The 18493-nt window shown below is 36.3% G+C and overlaps 1 protein-coding gene across 1 annotated transcript in view; it reads left to right on the top strand.

The window, feature by feature from the left end:
* Nucleotides 1-18493, top strand: part of MYO16 (myosin XVI) — a 322775-nt gene that overhangs the window by 192203 nt on the left and 112079 nt on the right. The window contains 5 exon segments of the mRNA XM_009892140.1: nt 1106-1217; nt 4666-4783; nt 5553-5624; nt 6231-6372; nt 15077-15149. Of these exon segments, the coding sequence (XP_009890442.1) occupies nt 1106-1217; nt 4666-4783; nt 5553-5624; nt 6231-6372; nt 15077-15149 (517 nt within the window).

The raw sequence follows: 18493 nt of genomic DNA, 5'->3' as shown, positions 1-18493 counted from the left end.
ATTAAAGCAGTATTATTTCCCATCTTTATGTGACAGATCATGAACGGAACATTATTACAGAACAGAATAATTGTGGGGATTTTTTGTTGTTGTAATTGTGGTGAAGGGATGAGGGGTGGAGTGTGTGTAAATTGTTATTTTGATTTAGGTGTGGGGAATTCTTTTGTTGATGTAAGTGACGTTTGTGAAGATAGTAGATTGTGTGATGAATGTGTATTTTAATGATAATGATAATTTAATAATGATAAAAGAAAACATCTTTTTACATTCTCAGCATGATGTAATTAAAAATTAGATCCCATAAGGCATTCAGACACCTCATTCTTAGTGATTTCAGCTGTATGAAGGTACCTGAATACTTCTAAAAATCTGGCCCACAGATATTTTAACATTTCATGGAGGGTTAAAATACATTGTTGTAAAGGTTAGATTGCTGTTCTTTTCAATAGTCTATTGTACTATAGCTTTTGATTATTACTGCCTTTGATGTTGGTTTTGTTTCCTCTTTCCTGAGTTAGCTGCTGCACTAGGTGTCTCTCTTTCTCTCTTCTAATCACTGTTTTTGGGAAGCTTTGTAAAATTTCTTTTTGATTCAGTGTTCAAAGCAGTACAGCTTAAGGACTGTACACTTACTACTGTATGTACTTAGTTACTACTTTGTTCTAAGAGATGCCGAGTATACCTGTCGCCCATTCGGCTGCTAAGGGAGCGCATGATCATCATGGGATCAGGCAGATAAAGGCTGATCTATTCCTTAGCCAGCAGGAGGGGAATTTAAAGCAGTCAGAGTTATCAGAGGATCTCCTCAGATTTTCCTTGTGAAGGGGAATCTCTGGAAGTGCAAGAATGGCAAAACTGTCAGTGGTATAAATTAAATCTGCAGTTTTAGCTTACACATAGGGCTAAAGTTGGCAACGGGGAGCCTTAAGCAAAAGCTTAAGGGAAGAAATATTGAGCATTCTGTCACTGTTACTGTTTTCTCCAAAGGCTAAGAAAAATCTGTAATAAACCTCTGGTTAGAAGGGCAAAGTTGGCTTTTAACCTCAGAAGTTTGATTGCACACCAGCCTTGTAAATACTATATATGCTGTTTTTCCTCCATGCAGGTACCTAAGCCAGACCGTACTGGAGGAGACGATGTTAACAGCCAACCCTCAAAACAGGGAGAAATTAGCTGTACTAAAACAAGCTCTAGGTGCTATGGGATTCAATAGCCTGGTAAGTTACATAAGCTTATGTTATTTGTGGCTAAAATCACCTATTACTTAGTTAAAAGCAGGCCATAGGGAACTCTCACTGATAAGCTTTCGTGGGGAAAAGAAGTGCCTTTCTGTCTTTTTTTTTTTCTGTTGGCTAAGACCTTGAAACAATATACAGTAGTAGTTCACTCCAGGGAAATTACTGTAATCACTTTTAATTAGACACAGCACCAACAATGTAAATCTTCTTTATTCTTAAAGCTTCACAAAACAGCTTCAAGGTATAATACTCTGAACAAGTAAATTACATAGATAAAAAGAAACAATCAAATCCCATATGACAGAAACCTCATAAAACCCACAGGAATTTTTTCCTCTTCCTGATTATCTCCCTGTCCCTTTTAATTTTGTGAAATACACATTCCAAATACCTTTGCTAGCAGCACCTGAAAAAAAAGTAAATATATATTTAGTCTAAAGAAAATTTGAGCTGGGTAACTTGAGAGAGATAACTTAACCCCCAAAAAGCAACAAGAAGATAGGTCTGGTGTTTGTCTTTAATCCTATAAAGCTAACAAAGATGATAATTTGGAAAATTATCAAGAAGAGGTTCTGGAGGACAGAGGTCTGAGAGGAATCTGGAGAAATAGAGGACTGAGTATAAGAACTTGTGTCAGCTGTGTAATTCCCTTCAGGGTACTATAGAGTATTTAACAAACTCCATATTTCCTACATATGTGTATGCTACCTAGCACACTGTAGCTGGGACACTTCTGCCAAACAAATGCATAAGCAACAGTAGTTCTAGGAGGTAAAAATTTCTATACCCCTAGACGAAATTTAGCGTCATAAGGAAAAAAAACAGAGGAGAAGTTAATGTGACAGTATGCTGGATTATTATAAGAAATGACAGATGGGCAGCAGTTGTTAAAATAAGGGATCAAGGGCTATCAGCAAAAAAAAATATGAAATTGTGAGTCTGCTGAAGCTGTTATTTAGGTGTGAGGTAGACTTCTGTGGTGATGGTACATCATGTGTTGTTTGGCATTCCTTAGTTAAGGTGGTAACAAATGTTTTTTGGTAACCTATGCCACCTTTTAATATAAAAAGTGTGTTTTTTCATGAATATTCACGTGGCCATGCACCAAATTGAACACATATGGCCATATTTGACAGAATTATTCCTTACTCTTAATGACTTAAGCTCTGCACCTGTAGATTTCAGTAGCAAAAGTTCCAGGCGGTTCTGCATTTAGCCCAGTGTTCGTGGATGGATGGATCTCCCCACTCTTTTAATGTTTTTGTTCTGTTAAGGAAGGGGTTCAGCCCATAAATAAATAGTTGAATGCATAATGAATCATGTTTTGGAAGCCTGCAGAAACTGTCTGAGAACACTTTACATAGAAAAATAAAGTATTCTTTTGGATCCAGAACTTCAACTTCACTTTGCTCAGAGTTCTTGAAAGGAAACGAGATGACCCTCAGAAAAGCATAAAGCATCTTCAAGGCTCCTCTATATCCAGGCGACATTAGAATAATCATTTAGGAGGCCAGATATCTGTGGAGCTCCAGCATACTGCTGGCTGATCTCCTGTGGTGGAGGTTAGAGGGGAATATGTGGGTAAAACACATCTCCTAAATTTTCTACCTATTACTTCTGAGGTACATGGAAAGGTCTGTATGTATTATTCCTAGACCATCTAGCCACATTTAACAATACAGTAGATTATCTTTTTGAAGAACTACATAAACATTCCTTAGCAGTCTTTAATGGCATCTTGCAAAGTATGTTAATGTTTATTGAAAAATTGTTTTGAAGTTGAGGGAACATGCATCTTAGAGCACAATAAGAAGGTGTCTGAGAATCTGGAACACAAACTAAACCCAAGGCCCTACCAACATCTCCAGAATAAACATCTATCCCAGACTGCTGCAATTCGGTGCTGTAGAGTCATCTCCAATCCAGTTCTGAAGCAGCTAACAAACAAGCAAGAAGTATGTTGTGCTGGAGTGTCATTCCATCTTGCCTAAGAGACCTTTCCAAGAAGCAGGGTGTAGCACCCTAGCTTGAATACCGTATTAGCATGACAGTTTTTCTATCCTAAGAGCTATCTTATTCAGACTTAGTCAGCCTGTATATATTGCTTTTTTTAATCTTCAGCTTTGGTACTGTGTAGAAGCAAAATATACTGTTGCCCTATTTACATCTATCTCATACAGTGAGAGATTGAAGTTCTTGTCTTAAAATGTAGTTTAGAGAATCAAACTTGCTTAAACAGCATCAGAGGTGCTGTAGTCTGTATTGCAGAAAGACTGTAGCTTTGTTTAATGTCCTCTGAGGACAGACATATTTATTAGAGTAAGGAACAAGAATAGGAAGAAAAGATTTTTTTTTGGCCTGTTGCTTTGGAAAACCGATGAAAAATCATCCAAGCTTCGTTTCAGTCTGTTCTGAATTCATTACAGTCACCTGAGAATAAAAGGGTTGTATTGGCTAAGTATTTAATTTGTAGTGTATTTTTTAAACTTATTCTGCAAATTCCAGTAAGGGAGACTTCTCATTGCCACTTCTACTGTTTCAGTAGGATCAAGTTCCAAATATTATTTTTCAAAAATATTTCAAGAATTATGAATTAACTTTGCAGTGCATAATACCATGTAATGCTATAGTGGGTATCAGGCTTCCTGTTTCATAATTTTAAAGGAGCACCATTGTTAGATAACAGACCTTCAAAAAACATCCAACACCACACAATGTTAGCCATGTCTTAGCATTTTTGGTTCATATTTCATGGGTCATATTTTTGCTCTAATTTAAAAACATTTTAAAAAACAAACAAGAAAAGTTGTTCTCTTCTTGCTGTGGCAAAAATGAGGCCAGGAAAAATCTAGCCCTAAAGATAAGTGGTTCAAAGCCTTGGAGGCGTCAGAACATAGCATGCAATTGTGGGGGAAAAGTGTGTGGGTAAAGGAGATTGCTTTTGTTTCTCTTAGACCTTAACTACAGCCTTTACTACCAGGAACCTGTTATAATTTAGAGCTAGACACTTTGTTTGTGAATGCAATTGGCTGAGGGCAAAACAAACCTGGCTATTCCCAGATACAGAATTTGTCTTGATGGAAATTATCTATGGAGAAGATACGTTTATTTCTTGCAGAAATAATGCATCCATTAAAGATATTTCAGGGTTTTTTTATCACATTCTGAAAAACTTTCTCAGTAGTTAATGTGATTTACATTAAAACAAAAGAAAAAAAAAGGTAATCTTGTTTTATGTCCTAGAAAGGTTCCAGTTTGATTTCTAAATCCAAATTTCCTGTTAATAGTTTACACATGAACACTTTTTAACTTAGCAAATGCCAATGATACAAACTAATAGAATCTGTATTTTTATAAAGCATTGCCTTTCACTGGTGCACCCAACAAATCTCCTCTTTATCTTTATTTCTACATAAAATATGTGCAGGAGGTGGAGAACCTGTTTGTAATTCTCTCAGCGATTCTGCATCTCGGAGACATTCGCTTTACAGCTCTGACAGACGCTGAGACAGCATTTGTGTCAGATCTGCAGCTACTGGAACAAGGTCAGTAGGACGTGACCTTGGAGCGTTGCCTGCTTGGTCCCACCACAGGGCAGTTACGCCGTTCCACCGACAGATGGAAACACAGTTCCAGGGAGACAAAAAAAATTACTTCTGAAAATTCATGTTACTGTGGGAAGACAGTATCCAATTGACTTGTATGTTTTATAAACTACAGAGCTCTATGGGATGACATAAAATGCTAGTATTGCTAATTATCTAATTCAATGTCATCTTTAATGCTCTCATTTGCCAAAAGAAATTTTACAGTGCCCTTTGTGCAGTCTTTTAAAATACTGTCGTGGTGCTTGTCAACAGTGGAACGATTTGCATTGAATTGAATTCCTCACATTCAAAATCTGTGTCTTAAAAGGGTCTCTTGTTTTCATGCTTTGAAGTTTGCCCTCTTGGTCACTAACAAATCTCCTCAAAGTGGCTTATGGATACAGAATGTCAATAAGTAGCATACCTTAACTCTAAGACGAGAGAAAGTCTGCCAAGCCCTCGGGAAAGTCCTGTGTAATCTTGAAAGGGGAAAGCAAGCTGTAATGTAATATACAGTTGCATTCAAAATTCACAAAGTGCTGATTATAGTAATCTGATTTTATATGTTCATTAATTTTGATTACTCCTGTGACAGCGCTCTTTTCTTTAATGTATGGGTTCTTTCACTATTCAAAAATAGCATCTACATAAGAAAAACCTGTTATAAAAAATAAAATATGCAGTACAGCACAGAACAGGCTTTCTTTAAATTTTCCTTTCATTTCAGTGGCAGGGATGCTGCAGGTTTCACCAGATGAGCTTGCTTCAGCCTTAACAACTGATGTTCAGTATTTTAAAGGTAATCTTTTCCAAGCTTATATTCTTATAGATCAGACCTGCTGACATTTTGATCCTTCTGATTTGAGAATTTTAAAAGCAGTTAATTTTTGTTTCTTATTTCTTGTATGGTCTTGTAAATTTTCTCTCTGATGAATATATAGGATTATCTGCTATGCAGTAAGTCAGACTGGGCCACTGAATTAGAAATGTCCTTGCAACATGGAGCAAAGCAGTTTCACAGTCTGATGCTGATGGACTCCTAACTTGATTAATCTCCCAAAAGTGTGTCAAGATAATAATACTGAGAACTAAAGTCAACAGGAGTGTCCTGAAAACAAAATAAAAGAAGATTTTAAAAAGTTCTTTTCAGTGAAATTCTAGTTCTGCGTGGTACACGTACCCTTTTCCATTTAAAAATGTACAAATGTACATGTTTCCAAATTGAAGATTTTGTGAGAGTTGACAGTCTTCTCATCTTTCACTGAAGGCTTCAGAAAAAAACTAGCACCATGTATATGGTTAGCAAAAGAGAAGTAAAAAGGGTGGAAGGACTTAGTGTAACTAAAATTACTTAAGGTGAGCTTTACAACATGCTTTCATCTCCATTTTCTGCTTTCTCTCTTAGGAGACATGATTGTACGGAGGCACACAATAGAGATTGCAGAATTTTACCGGGATCTCTTGGCAAAATCTCTATATGGTCGTTTATTTAGCTTTTTAGTCAACACAATCAACTGCTACCTTCAAAATCAAGATGACACTGCCAGGTAGGAGTGCCATTACAAACTATTAGGTGTGCCATTATCTGTTCAAATCCAGATCCATAAAAGAAACATAATTCCTTTAAAGCATTTTATGATAGCGTGACAGTGATGCTTGGATCTTTAAATCACTGGCCATTCCTTCAAATAATTTCCTCGGTAACATATTTGTTTATTTATTTGCTTGTCTAGGGGGTCATGGTACTTTATGAAGTAGTCAAGATTGGTGGTTGCAATTAATAGTCTTTTAAAGAGCTGAAAATACAGAATGAGCTAAGTCTTTCAACAAGCGAAAAGCTACCTGCTGGTTTTTTTAGTGCACAATATTGTTATTCTTTCTCCCCAAAATTATGACCTTAGCACAGGGTATTAAAAAAAGAATTTTGTTCAAAGGCCTTCCAATAAATGTATAAACTTCACTGAATTAAATGTTCTAGGAAAGTTCTGGATGTCTCTAGGTTATCATCTGCTAAATTCAATGCTGTTGCTATCAAGTGTAGCTTCCTAGAAAAAAATGAATGGTAATTAATGTGTGTCAGCGGAGCAGTCAAGAAAATGAATGGTAATTAATGTGTGTCAGTGGAGCAGTCAAGAAGCAAACAAAAAACCACACAAACAAAAACAAACAAACAAAAAAACAACCAAACAAAAGAAGGAAGTCTTAGTAGAATCGAAGTAGCAAAGTAAGACAGTAGACCTAATTAGATGGTCATATGCATGTGACTTAATCAAGGTTCAACATCTCACGTGCTCAGATGAGCTTTCTTATGAACACCAAGTACAAGATGTCTGGACATTACTGGTAAGTGGAAATCCACAAAAGGCAGATGTGGTACTTCCAAAAAAGAATAAATACCTTTTTCTTATATCACATCTTGGCTTCAGAGGTGCCCTTTTTTAGAGTTGTTAAGTGTTTGAAGACTTCACAATCTTTTTTTTATGCCTATCCTGTTTGTAGACCAATTAGTAATAAATCATATTTCCTTCTATAGGCTTAGCTACCAGAAAAAGCTACCATGCCTGAGTAACTCAGAGCTTTCTGAACATAAAAGTTTTCCATCAATACATATACCACCAGAGTACCTCGCTTCCTGCTGGAGGCAAAAGGAAGGTTTGCCAGTAACACAGAATGTTTTTTCTTCTCTGTTTCTGATTATACAGCCCCTTAGAATTGCAGGCACCTGAACAACCAAGCTAAAGCAACTTTCCAATCCTTGTCCTAATTTGAAATACTGTGTTTGTAACAAGAAAGGACAGTGGCATGTGTTCACATTCAATTCTTCCCCATTCATTCCTGGGACTTATGGAACATGGACTTAGCTCAGTGCATGTCTGTGATAGACAACAATCCAGCTCAAGTGTTCCTAATTACAGTGAGCTCATTTTTAGTGATCTAGAAATCTAGAATCAGTATATTAATCTATTAAAATTATTTGAAATAGTTTTTCAATGTGTAATTTTGCAATTTTGAAATTTAATATCTCCCAGTCTTTCAGAATAGGGTGTGGTATTTCTCTGTTGTTCAGTAATGTAAACCTATAATTTCTAGATATCATAGGATCTTCAAATAATGAAAGTCAAAACTGTTTATATATTGTTTACCTTGGACTCTCCTTTTAGTGCAATCATATGAGCCTAAGGTGACTTCTACCTTGTGGAAAGAGAATACTTCTCAGTGAAACTATTTCTACCTGTGTGGTAACTTGAAGAATACGTGATGTTGTAAGTCTTAGCTAAAGAAGGACAGCTGTTTGATGTTGTCAGGAATGAGGAATTTGCAATAGTTATATATTAAACCCATGCTTGAAAAGGGGGAGTTCTTCATTAAGGCTGGCTAAAGGAAGATAACCAGCTCAGGATATACTAACAACACTGACAAGATGTATTAAATTTTAGCAGGCCAAATTCAGCCTCAGGTCCCTTTCCAAATTTGAAGCTAAATAGCTTATTTTAAGTGAAAATGAAGTTGACCATCCTTCATTGATATTTCAACCTCACTTGTGTTAGCCAGCTTAAGATAAGAAAATACCTCTCTCAGCCCCACCTATTTTTTTTGGTCCAGCCTAATCATATTGTATAACCTGTAGTAGTAAATCAAGGTATAGCACAGTTTAAGATGTAAATTGGATTAATGCAAGTCACTGCATGAATCTGTGATTTGTGGTTCATATTTACTTCATATATATCTGAGCAAGTCTATCAATTAGCAGCATTAAACCTCCCGTTTGGTGCAGTTTTAATAAATGTCTGATTAAAGATTGACCAAAGACATTACCTAATGTGGCTAAATAAGGCTGATGCATTCCAGACCACACTTCATTACCCAGCCAGAAACTTACACAGTTACTACTTATCAAATGGGATGAAGCCTTCATCAGAAATCTGGAATAAGGTTTCTAACTCAGTTCTCTTGTTTTGATGTGAGGTAGCTTAACTTTACTTCCATCCCACTTCGGTGAGAATTTAGGAAGCAATAAAATTAGATTTATTGGCTTACTAACTCTCAGAGAATCATTTGATCTTGGCATTTTTGAGGAAACTAGTTACCTGGGTTTAACTGTTATGCTGAAGATACTCAATTTTGTTCATTACTATTGATTTATATTTAGCATTATTTACCATAGCTTGTGGTGGGTTTCAGGCAAGATAAAATTGAGGATTGCTGTTAGATCTAAGGGAAAGGGAGACGATTCTATGTAAAACTGCAAAGACCAAGCTTTAGAGGTATTAAGCATAGAGAAAAAAAATGTGGCCAGAATCCAACAAATTCATTACTTTATAGTACTATCCAATAATATAATGGAAGAGTTTTAATGACTGTGTTAAGTGAGATAACTTCAGAAATGTTATTCTCCTTCATAAAAAGTTACTTATGATTTTGTCTAGTTAGAACTAAATTATAACCATGGATGTTAGTTTGGACTGGTTGCAAGGTACCTTTGATGTTTATTACTTCATTCATCTTGATATTGTTTTGAAGAAATTCACTGGGGAGAAACTCTTTTTCTGTAACTGGCCTCTAGAATGGGATTAGAGGAAAGCTACTAATTTTTCTCATAGATGCTTATAATTATTTTTAAAAAATTAATAATATTTATTTTCACTCATTTATATAGTGATTTCCCATCCTACTGATTTTATTATTGTAAGAATTGTCTCAGTAAACTTCTTCCCAAGACTCTTAACTCTTCAAAGTTTACTACTGGTTTACTTCCATCCAAATAAGTATGCTGATTTGCAGTTTTGTAGATAAAAGGGATAAGAGCATTCATGGTTGCTTAAATGTGGCATTTCAACATACTTGATTGCACGTTCACAAGATTGGATTGAGTGATCCAAATGTTAGTAATAAAGTGTCTTAAGATGATGTTTTAAGAACTCCTGACTCATTCTGCAACAGGACTTTACAGTTATGGGCATTTAAGAGTGTTTGTGATTTCTTGTGAAAGATTGTTTTTCTTTTCTTATGAAAACCAGGCTAATTAGGTATATATACTTGAGAAAATATCGATATTGCCTTTGCTGCGTGCTAGTGAGTAGAAAGCATGATGTTTTATTAGCTAGTTAGCAAAGTGTTTCTCTCTTACATGGCCTGAAGATGTGGTTAATACCAATATGCCTGCTGTATTACAGAGAAGCAAAGAAAGCCAACATTCAGTTGTACCAACATTCATTTGTACCCTCTGTTTGTACCACCAGGTCTGCCGTAGGAGATTTCTGTTTCAAATAGAGCATACAGAATATATCTAAATAGGAATTTTCTGAAATTGTGTGTATTCTGAATGTGTAGTCTTATTCCTAGTGAAATTCAAATATTGCCAGAGAGTAGCAGTGGCAACATTTATCCAGGCAAAGGAAAGATCTCAGGAGTATTATTTACAAATTTCTTTCTACATTTTATCAGATTTATAGAATGCGATGTTCTGAAACAGAAATCTTCCCAACTTAGGAAAAAAAAATCAGAGGATAAACTAAAATGTTTATTTATCTATTATTCAACCCACTAGAAGAGTGTTGGGAATGCAGGAAGGACAGAAAGAGAGTTCCTGTTCAGAACATGAACCCACAGCATAATGAGAATTGTCTCTGTGAAGGAAGGGAAATCTTTAAAACAGACAAACAATACAAAACATGTAATACAATATGGTGCATAATATCATATTTTGAGGTCTGCTTCAGTCTGGATCATTTCCAGTGTTTCATTAAACAAGACAATGCCATCTTTTAAAGCATAGAACAAATTTTGCTTTAAAGAGCTGGGGAAGAGTATGTGCTACTGATGAGAGAGCTAGAGATCTTGAGTCTATTAGCAAAAATATTTCTCCCTTCCTGCCATACCTGTCAAGTCACTCAAAGAAATGTTTGTCAGATATGGAGCCATTGTTTCTTTTCCCGGTGTCCGGCCACTGTCTCTATCTGTACCGCTCACACCTGGGTAAGGTAACATTAAAAGAAAAATGACAGTTGTTGAGCAAGATGACTGAGAGCTGTGGCAATGACACCAAGTCTTAGCAAAAATCAGAATCTTAAAAAAAATCTCAGAAAAATCTCTCTCAGAAGTTTCAGAAACTAGTTTCTTTTAGTAATTGTTTGAGATGAAGAACATATCCACTGGGAGTACTCAGCCTGTTCCCTTCAAGAACAGTATTTATGACATTGGATGTAATCTGTTCCCCTGAGAGAACCAAGGGAGTCTTAAGTAAGATTCTGAGGGTTCTCCTTTGAAGGCTGGGTTGTATACTGTATACTAACTATTCCTAGAAAGGTTTCCTCATTAATCAGTATCACTTCTGGTTTATCCAGACCTAAACCAGCTGGCTTCCTTCCTGGTTACCAGCAGAAAATGGAGGAAGAGCAAGAAACGTTTTATGTGGGGCAGATGAAAATGCACGTTAGATCATCCTGCCTCAACAGATTCACCCCACTGCTTTATGTAGGCAGATTACAAAAAATGACAATAGGAATGAACCCTGTGGATTTCAGAGCTGAAAACCATCTGGGATGAAAAAAAAAAGTGATCAAATAACATCATGTAGGTTTGTCTGAAGCATTGGGTCAGAAGTACTGTAAGGGGAACTCTGTTCACCTTGCCAGGAATGGCAAACGGGTGAAGAGCATCTCTTGATGAATGGCAAGATGTCTGCCAAGACAGTAGATCATCAGACAGGATGTCTGGTGTATGTGTATTGTTTTTAGGAGTTGCCAAGAATTTTTATGTAGTTTCTTTATAATGAGTTTTTTAAGTGTACAGCGTCAAAAGGTATTTCTAGTCTATCAGGACATCTTTACAGAGATGTAATTCTGAGAAAAAAGGCAAAACTGGAGACATTGTAAAATATTATCAGTCAAAATGCTGTTTTGTATATCACAAAAATCAAATGAGTTCTAGTTAACTTCTATGCCTGTTTTTAACTATTCACAACTATGTACTGGTCTAAGAGATAAAAACATTCTTCAAATATTGGCAAATTGCTGTTGTTCTAATTTCTATGCTAAGAAATATTGTCAAACTTGAAATAAAAGTCTCAGTCCATGCTAAAACTATAGGCATTTTACTTATAGATAGTAAATACTGAATATCTGAACCATAACGAGGAAAAGTGTCAGTGATGTTTAGTAACCACAGAAGAATAAAGTAAAATAAGGCAATTTTTCAGAATAAAAAGTGCTCTTTTCTTATATTTGTTCTTTCAGACACTGGTGATGTGCCCTTTCATTTGTAAACATGGGTTCATTCATACTTTATTTTGCCTTGGGAATCTCTGCTATGATTAATTTAAGGAAAGTAATTTTGCTGGAATTAATATGATTGACAGCTAGCCAAGAAAAACATATATGGACCCTTCCTCTGAAAAGAAAAGTGGTCTAAAACAGGGGCAGACAAGAAGAAAGAAAAAAAAAAAAAAGCAATGTGTACCCACATATGAAACAACGCTTTTAATTTTGATGTTGTGCTGTCTGTTGCTATTTAATTTTCAAAATCTGCGCAATAATTGAATACAGACAATTAGTATCAGAGAATTACTATACAGAGAATTACTATTCAGAGAATTGCATCATTATTTTGCAAATAAATGCCACAATGTAGTAATAAAATGTCACTATCGTAGAGAGTACAGAGCCTTGTTCTGTTATACTTACTTGCCCTATAGGCAAGATATTAATTATGTAAAACCTCCAGCTCTTTTCATGTAGTGTGCGCATCTTCTAATAAATACAAGGCCAAGATGATCAGGTGGAGGTCATAAAAACATATTTTCCTGTCAACAAATAACATCTCCAGTAAATCAAGATATTTCTTGGAAATATCACAGTTTTCATAAGGAATGGTATCTGAGGTAGGCAATAGGCTGGCTACTAAGCTTTTACCTGGGGTTTTAGAAAATAGGGCCAGGTTCCTGTTTTGCCCGATTTGTAATAATTCATTAAGTTAGTTCATTTAGGTCTTTTCCTTATGCAAATGCTTATATATTCCTTTAGAAAAACCAAAAGAGACTAATTTGACAAAATAACAGTCATGGCACTCAACTGGGATGGTAGTAATCCAGCCTCACATCTATTCATTGAGTTGGACAAAGAACGGACAAGCTGTTCCATCCATGTTGAGTAGTTTTTAATAATTGTGAAATATAATGCAATATTTCAGCTGTTTTGCAATATTACATAGCAGTTCATGTTTTTCTTTCCTATAAGGAAGGCTATAGATAAACGACAAAATAATAAAATAAGAATGAAAACTTATGAAGTATTCTGAAATTCTAAACTGCTTTTTTTCCAAAACTTGTTTAAATGTCATAAAAATTCTGCTTTTTAATATTAGACTGAGGTAGTTTGTTTTCAAAATGTCTACTACTTCTTTATAGAAATGGGCTGGTTTTCTTGAAAACACATTGTGACAAGGAATATACACCCATCTCTAATCCGGAACACTTCAGAATGAGGTTTACATTACAAAACACAATGTAATTTGCACTCATTGCTAGAAATGTAGGTGGTAATACATCTTTATGCTTGTAGAAATTCCCTTGGAGGTTAATCGACCTCACAATAACCTCTCCTGCCCAACAAAGTCATTCTAGACTAGATTTATTATGCAACTCTCTATGTCTGAGATTTACACACATAGCCAGTCTTGGGACAATCCGTAGAACATTAAAGTAGTATGCCTTAAAAATGAATACACACTTCTTGGATATGATTTCTGAAGAAAGCTCTGCTTGTCATGAGGATTGTTTTCCCAAGCTTTTTTTGTAGTACTCAATTTTTTGATTATTTTACTTTTTTTGTTTGTTATATGGGAATTTATTTTCAGGGATGAATCATTGTCTAATTAAATGGTAGTGTTTACAATGACTATAATAGAACTATACTAAAGTGCTTCAACTGTGGATCACCTTTTTCTCCTTTACATCTATATCCTGATATACACATAGATTTAGGCATAGGAAAACGAAGGCATGGATTTAGGCATGGAGGAAAAACCTGGAAGGAAAAGTAGATTTCAGAAACAGCAGGCTTCAATATCATTTGTATGTATATAACCCCATAGATTTACAAATTATGTTGGCAAAGAGAAAGGAAAACTCATCTGCTTTAGAAAGTGTCCACCCCCTTTCTCAGGAAGCTGAATAATTTTTCCTTTGCTAATTTTTTTGTGTTTCAGAGAGCCTTTGGCTACAGTGCAAAGTCTTTCATCCTGCTGGCAGATCATTTCACTCTCGAGAAAGTCCCACTGCACTCACATAGGCAAACTGCAACAAATTTTTTACTCTAACCTTCTTTTTATGTTCTCTGCCTAATGATACATTGAAGAAAATAAAGAAAAAGCCCAGCCTTAGTGACCCCTGTCCTTTCATATGAAGTTCTCAAATCCTACCAAAGCAGGCAGCAGGATACCCCAAAACATTAATTTTGCACCCCACAGTGAACTTAGTTTCTTCTCCAGAACAGGTGGACAATGACTTATCCCTGAGTAAATAACACCTCTATCCCTTTCCCATTTCTCCTGTCCAAGTCCTGGGTGACCACCCTGCCCTAATCCTACCACTGGGCCGAAATAAAAGCCCTTCACTGACTGCGAGCAGTGGCACACGACAAATTAGAAGCACTGCTAACAAGTATCCTTTCATATATACAGAAAAGAAACATCTGTCGTCTTTATGCCGGAATCTTGACTGTTCTTTCCCCTGAGAGATGTAACCTCTTGGGCAATCTGAGCTCACAGCCTCTACTTGATGCTGGCACAGAGAGAACTTTGGCTTAACAGGTTTCCCTTGAAGTACATTTAGTAGGAGCAGTTCTTGCTGTTGAAGAAATATAAACTGGAAGGGGTAACTGCGTGCAACCAAGCAATTTTGAAACTTCCCCTAAATGGCTGTCCCTCATCTGAGTGAATACCTACACTCATCTGAGTGAAACCTACACGTTTAGAAACTGGACTTTAAAGATTTTTTCCTTCTTTTGCAAATTTTGTTTTCGAAGTGGCTGCTAAAATAATCTTGAACCCTAGTTTTTTATTTATGTTCATTGTAAAAGGTTGGTGGGTAGAATTTTGATTCTGTTGTATACATGGTCTTCTTGTGTATTTCATACTGTGTTTTTGAAATACAGCCTGCTTTTGTCCTAGAACAGAAATACTTTTGTCGGAAACAACAAATATATTATTAACTTGCTTGAATTCTTATTATCTGTAATATTTTTTTTTTCCCAGTGACCAGGTATTTGAAATTGGAGTACTGGACATTTTTGGATTTGAAGAATTTCAAAAGAACACTTTTGAACAGGTAAGTGGCTATGTTTTGCTGAAATTCCTGTAACTGTTAATGTTAATTCATCTATTAAGGTTTTGGATTTTAGCCAAAATGATTGTTTTGATCACAGTATAAACATACATGGAGGAGAAAATTTAGCCTTAAAAGATTTTTTTCCCATTCTGCCTGTATGGGTGTGAATTAAAACCAAGGCTTTGTACAGTTATTAATCATTTCAAAAGAATCTAGTAAACATCTACCGCAATGATTGGGAAGAGGGGTAGTATCAGCACTGAAAAGCAATCTGAGGAAAATACTTAGTGTTGTCTGTTTTCATGCTTGTGGAAGTGATACTTCAACTAGGTCAGTGAGTGGAAGGACAATACACTGGATTGGAAGAAAGATCAAAAGGTCTTCAGATGCTTTGGAGAAAAAATAGAAGGAAAAAGCTACATTATGCTAAGGGCCATTACTGGCAGATTCACCTCTGTGTGACTTTACAACATGTGACTTTTAAAAAAAATCGAATTACAGCTGTGGAAAATAAATTAAACTTTAGCTCTCTGAATGCTTAAAAATCTATTTAAATATCAAACATTTTTTTGAAAATTATGACTGTTTGCCCAGCTTCAACATTAATCTCCGAACACCAAAGCTCTTGTGAATTACACATTTCAGAAAGCATTGGCAACTCTACACAATGCCCTGAAAGAGATGTCTAAGTTATTGTTCATTTGTTCATTCATTCAGTAATGCAGCAGAAGAAAATCAAAGCATAGAATAGAAAATCAAAGTGTAGAAAAGAATAGAGAGGGCATCATCCACAACAAAGGACCTGTTGTTGTTTGAAATCAGAATTTGCCCCTTCATCCCAATCAATCCATTGTTTTATAGCTCAACTTCCTCTTTCTAGGAAAATAGAAGTCATAGAGCCACATTAGTTGTTTGTGTCGCATGTTTACATCACTACCCAATTTCCAAATGTTTGAAAGCACAAACAGGGTGAAGTTGCCTCTACCTTCAAAAGAGCGTGTAAGAATGCAATAAAACATATTCCAGTTCCTGTCTCACAAACTCTTTTTGCTGTTACGGTTCTACCTTCCTTGAACATTTGCTGGATTAAGGACTACTGATGTGTGCAAATACTCAGAGTCATTTACTCAGTGTGAATGTCTACTTTGGGGAAAAATATAAAGTGAAAAATAAAAAAAACCACATTTGAACAGACTGGATATGTGCAAAAAAAATTCCATAAAACTTATTAATTAATATGGATAAAGTATTATATACATTTTAAATGCATCTCAAAGAAGAGGGGTGCATCTTGGGACTTAGTGGTTATTTTCCTTTGTCTATGTTCTGCATTGTTTTTTATCATGAAACTCATATAAGTTCTGCAACTGCAATGAAATACCATGAATTCCAATTTCTGGGGTAAGTAATTTTCTGTTCAGTGACCGCAGAGGATGCTTGAAGAGAAAATATGAGACTTAAAGAAAAATGAGTAAAAAGTAATTTATTTTATGATTTCTGCATAGCAAACACGATAATTTCAAAGTCAACTTTGCATTTTAATTTTATTTTTTTTCTAAATATATATATTTCAAGAGACGCTTATTGTCCTTCTACCTGGACTGAATGCATTTTGTTGAGTAATATTGAGCAATACTGAGTCATTACCTCAGAAACTATTGAATTGCCTTCCTGAAAAGATAGAACAGAGGTGAGGGAATTAGAGAGTTCATTTATATATGAACTCTATAATGTGATTAACACATCTGATTGCTGAAGTGATAGTTGCAATTTCAATGAAGAGAAGCAGTTTGTATCTCCCCATGGCACAATGTAATCATGCAGACATACCCAAAACAGCCTGCACCCAAAAGCTCGAGCTGTCTAGCAGTCTAGCCTAGTTCAATATTCTGCCTGGGCTCGTTAACCCTGATGATAAACAGGCTTGTTAGCCCAGATAGAGTCCTCATGCTAAACATTGCATCATGTCTGCAAACATGCCCAGTGTCAAGGCCTGTGCTTGCAGAACGTTAACATTAAATGTTACAACCAAATAGTGAAGGAGCCATAAAAATTACTTTTTCATCACATTTAGATTAACATATTTTAAAATGGCATTACAAAAGTAATTTGCGGAGAATTAACCTTTTGTTTCAAATTAGCGTAAGACAAGGCATTCTTTGTGATATGTTTGCTTTCTTTCTTGAAAAAAAAAAAAAATTAGAACTATTTTCAAGAAAGATTAAAACCTCCTGATTGGCCTAATGTGGGGACATTCCAAGCAGCTGCAAGAATCTTTCTGGTGCTTTAAATCAGGTCAGTTGATAGACAATTTAATATCATAAATAAGAGAGAAATATGATGCTAAATCAAGTGTCAATTTAAGAAATTAATTTTAATAGACTGTGTTTGAAGGCAGTTCAGGAAGGGAGAGCTGGATAAACGAGGTAGAACAACTTGTTCACTCCAGTGAGTGTGTGGAAATGACAAGGCATTAGAGTATTGAAACATCAAAGACAAACCAAGAATTGGTCTACGAATGGTTCATGAACAATGCATAGGACAATAGATGTCAAAGAACTAGAAAAGCAGAATCATAGAATCATAGAATAGTTTAGGTTGGAAAGGACCTTGAAGATCATTGAGTTCCAAACCCCCTGCCATAGGCAGGGACACCTCCCACTAGACCAGGTTGCCCAAGTCCACCCTGGCCTTGAACACCTCCAGGGATGGGGCCTCAACAACCTCTCTAGGCAACCTGTTCCGGTGACTTACCACCCTCAAAGTGAAAAACTTCTTCCTAATGTTTAATCTAAACCTGCCCTCTTCCAGTTTAAAGCCATTCCCCCTTGTCCAATCACTACATGTCCTAGTAAAAAGTCCTTCCCCAGCTCTCCTGTAGGCCCCCTTTAGGTACTGGAAGGCTGCAATAAGATCTCCCCGGAGCCGTCTCTTCTCCAGGCTGAACAGCCCCAACTCTTTCAGCCTCTCCTCATAGGAGAGGTGCTCCAGCCATCAGATCATCCTCATGGCTCTCCTCTGGACACGCTCCAGCAGGTCCATGTCCTTTCTTATGCTGGGGACTCCAGAGCTGGATGCAGTACTCCAGGTGGGGTCTCACAAGAGTGGAGTAGAGGGGCAGAATCACCTCCTTTGACCTGCTGGCCACACTTCTTTCGATGCCGCCCAGGATCCGGTTGGCCTTCTGGGCTGCGATTGCACATTACTGGCTCATGTTGAGCTTCTTGTTAATCAGCACCCCCAGGTCCTTCTCCTCAGGGCTGCTCTCCAGCCATTCCCCACTGAGCCTGTATTTGTGCTTGGGATTGCCCTGACCCAGATGTAGGACCTTGCACTTGGCCTTG

Source organism: Charadrius vociferus, unplaced genomic scaffold (assembly GCF_000708025.1).
Source record: "Charadrius vociferus isolate BGI_N301 unplaced genomic scaffold, ASM70802v2 scaffold218, whole genome shotgun sequence".
In the NCBI taxonomy this organism is placed as follows: Eukaryota; Metazoa; Chordata; class Aves; order Charadriiformes; family Charadriidae; genus Charadrius; species Charadrius vociferus.
Note: the sequence above shows the minus strand (reverse complement) of the source record. Positions and strands in the feature narration are given on the sequence as shown.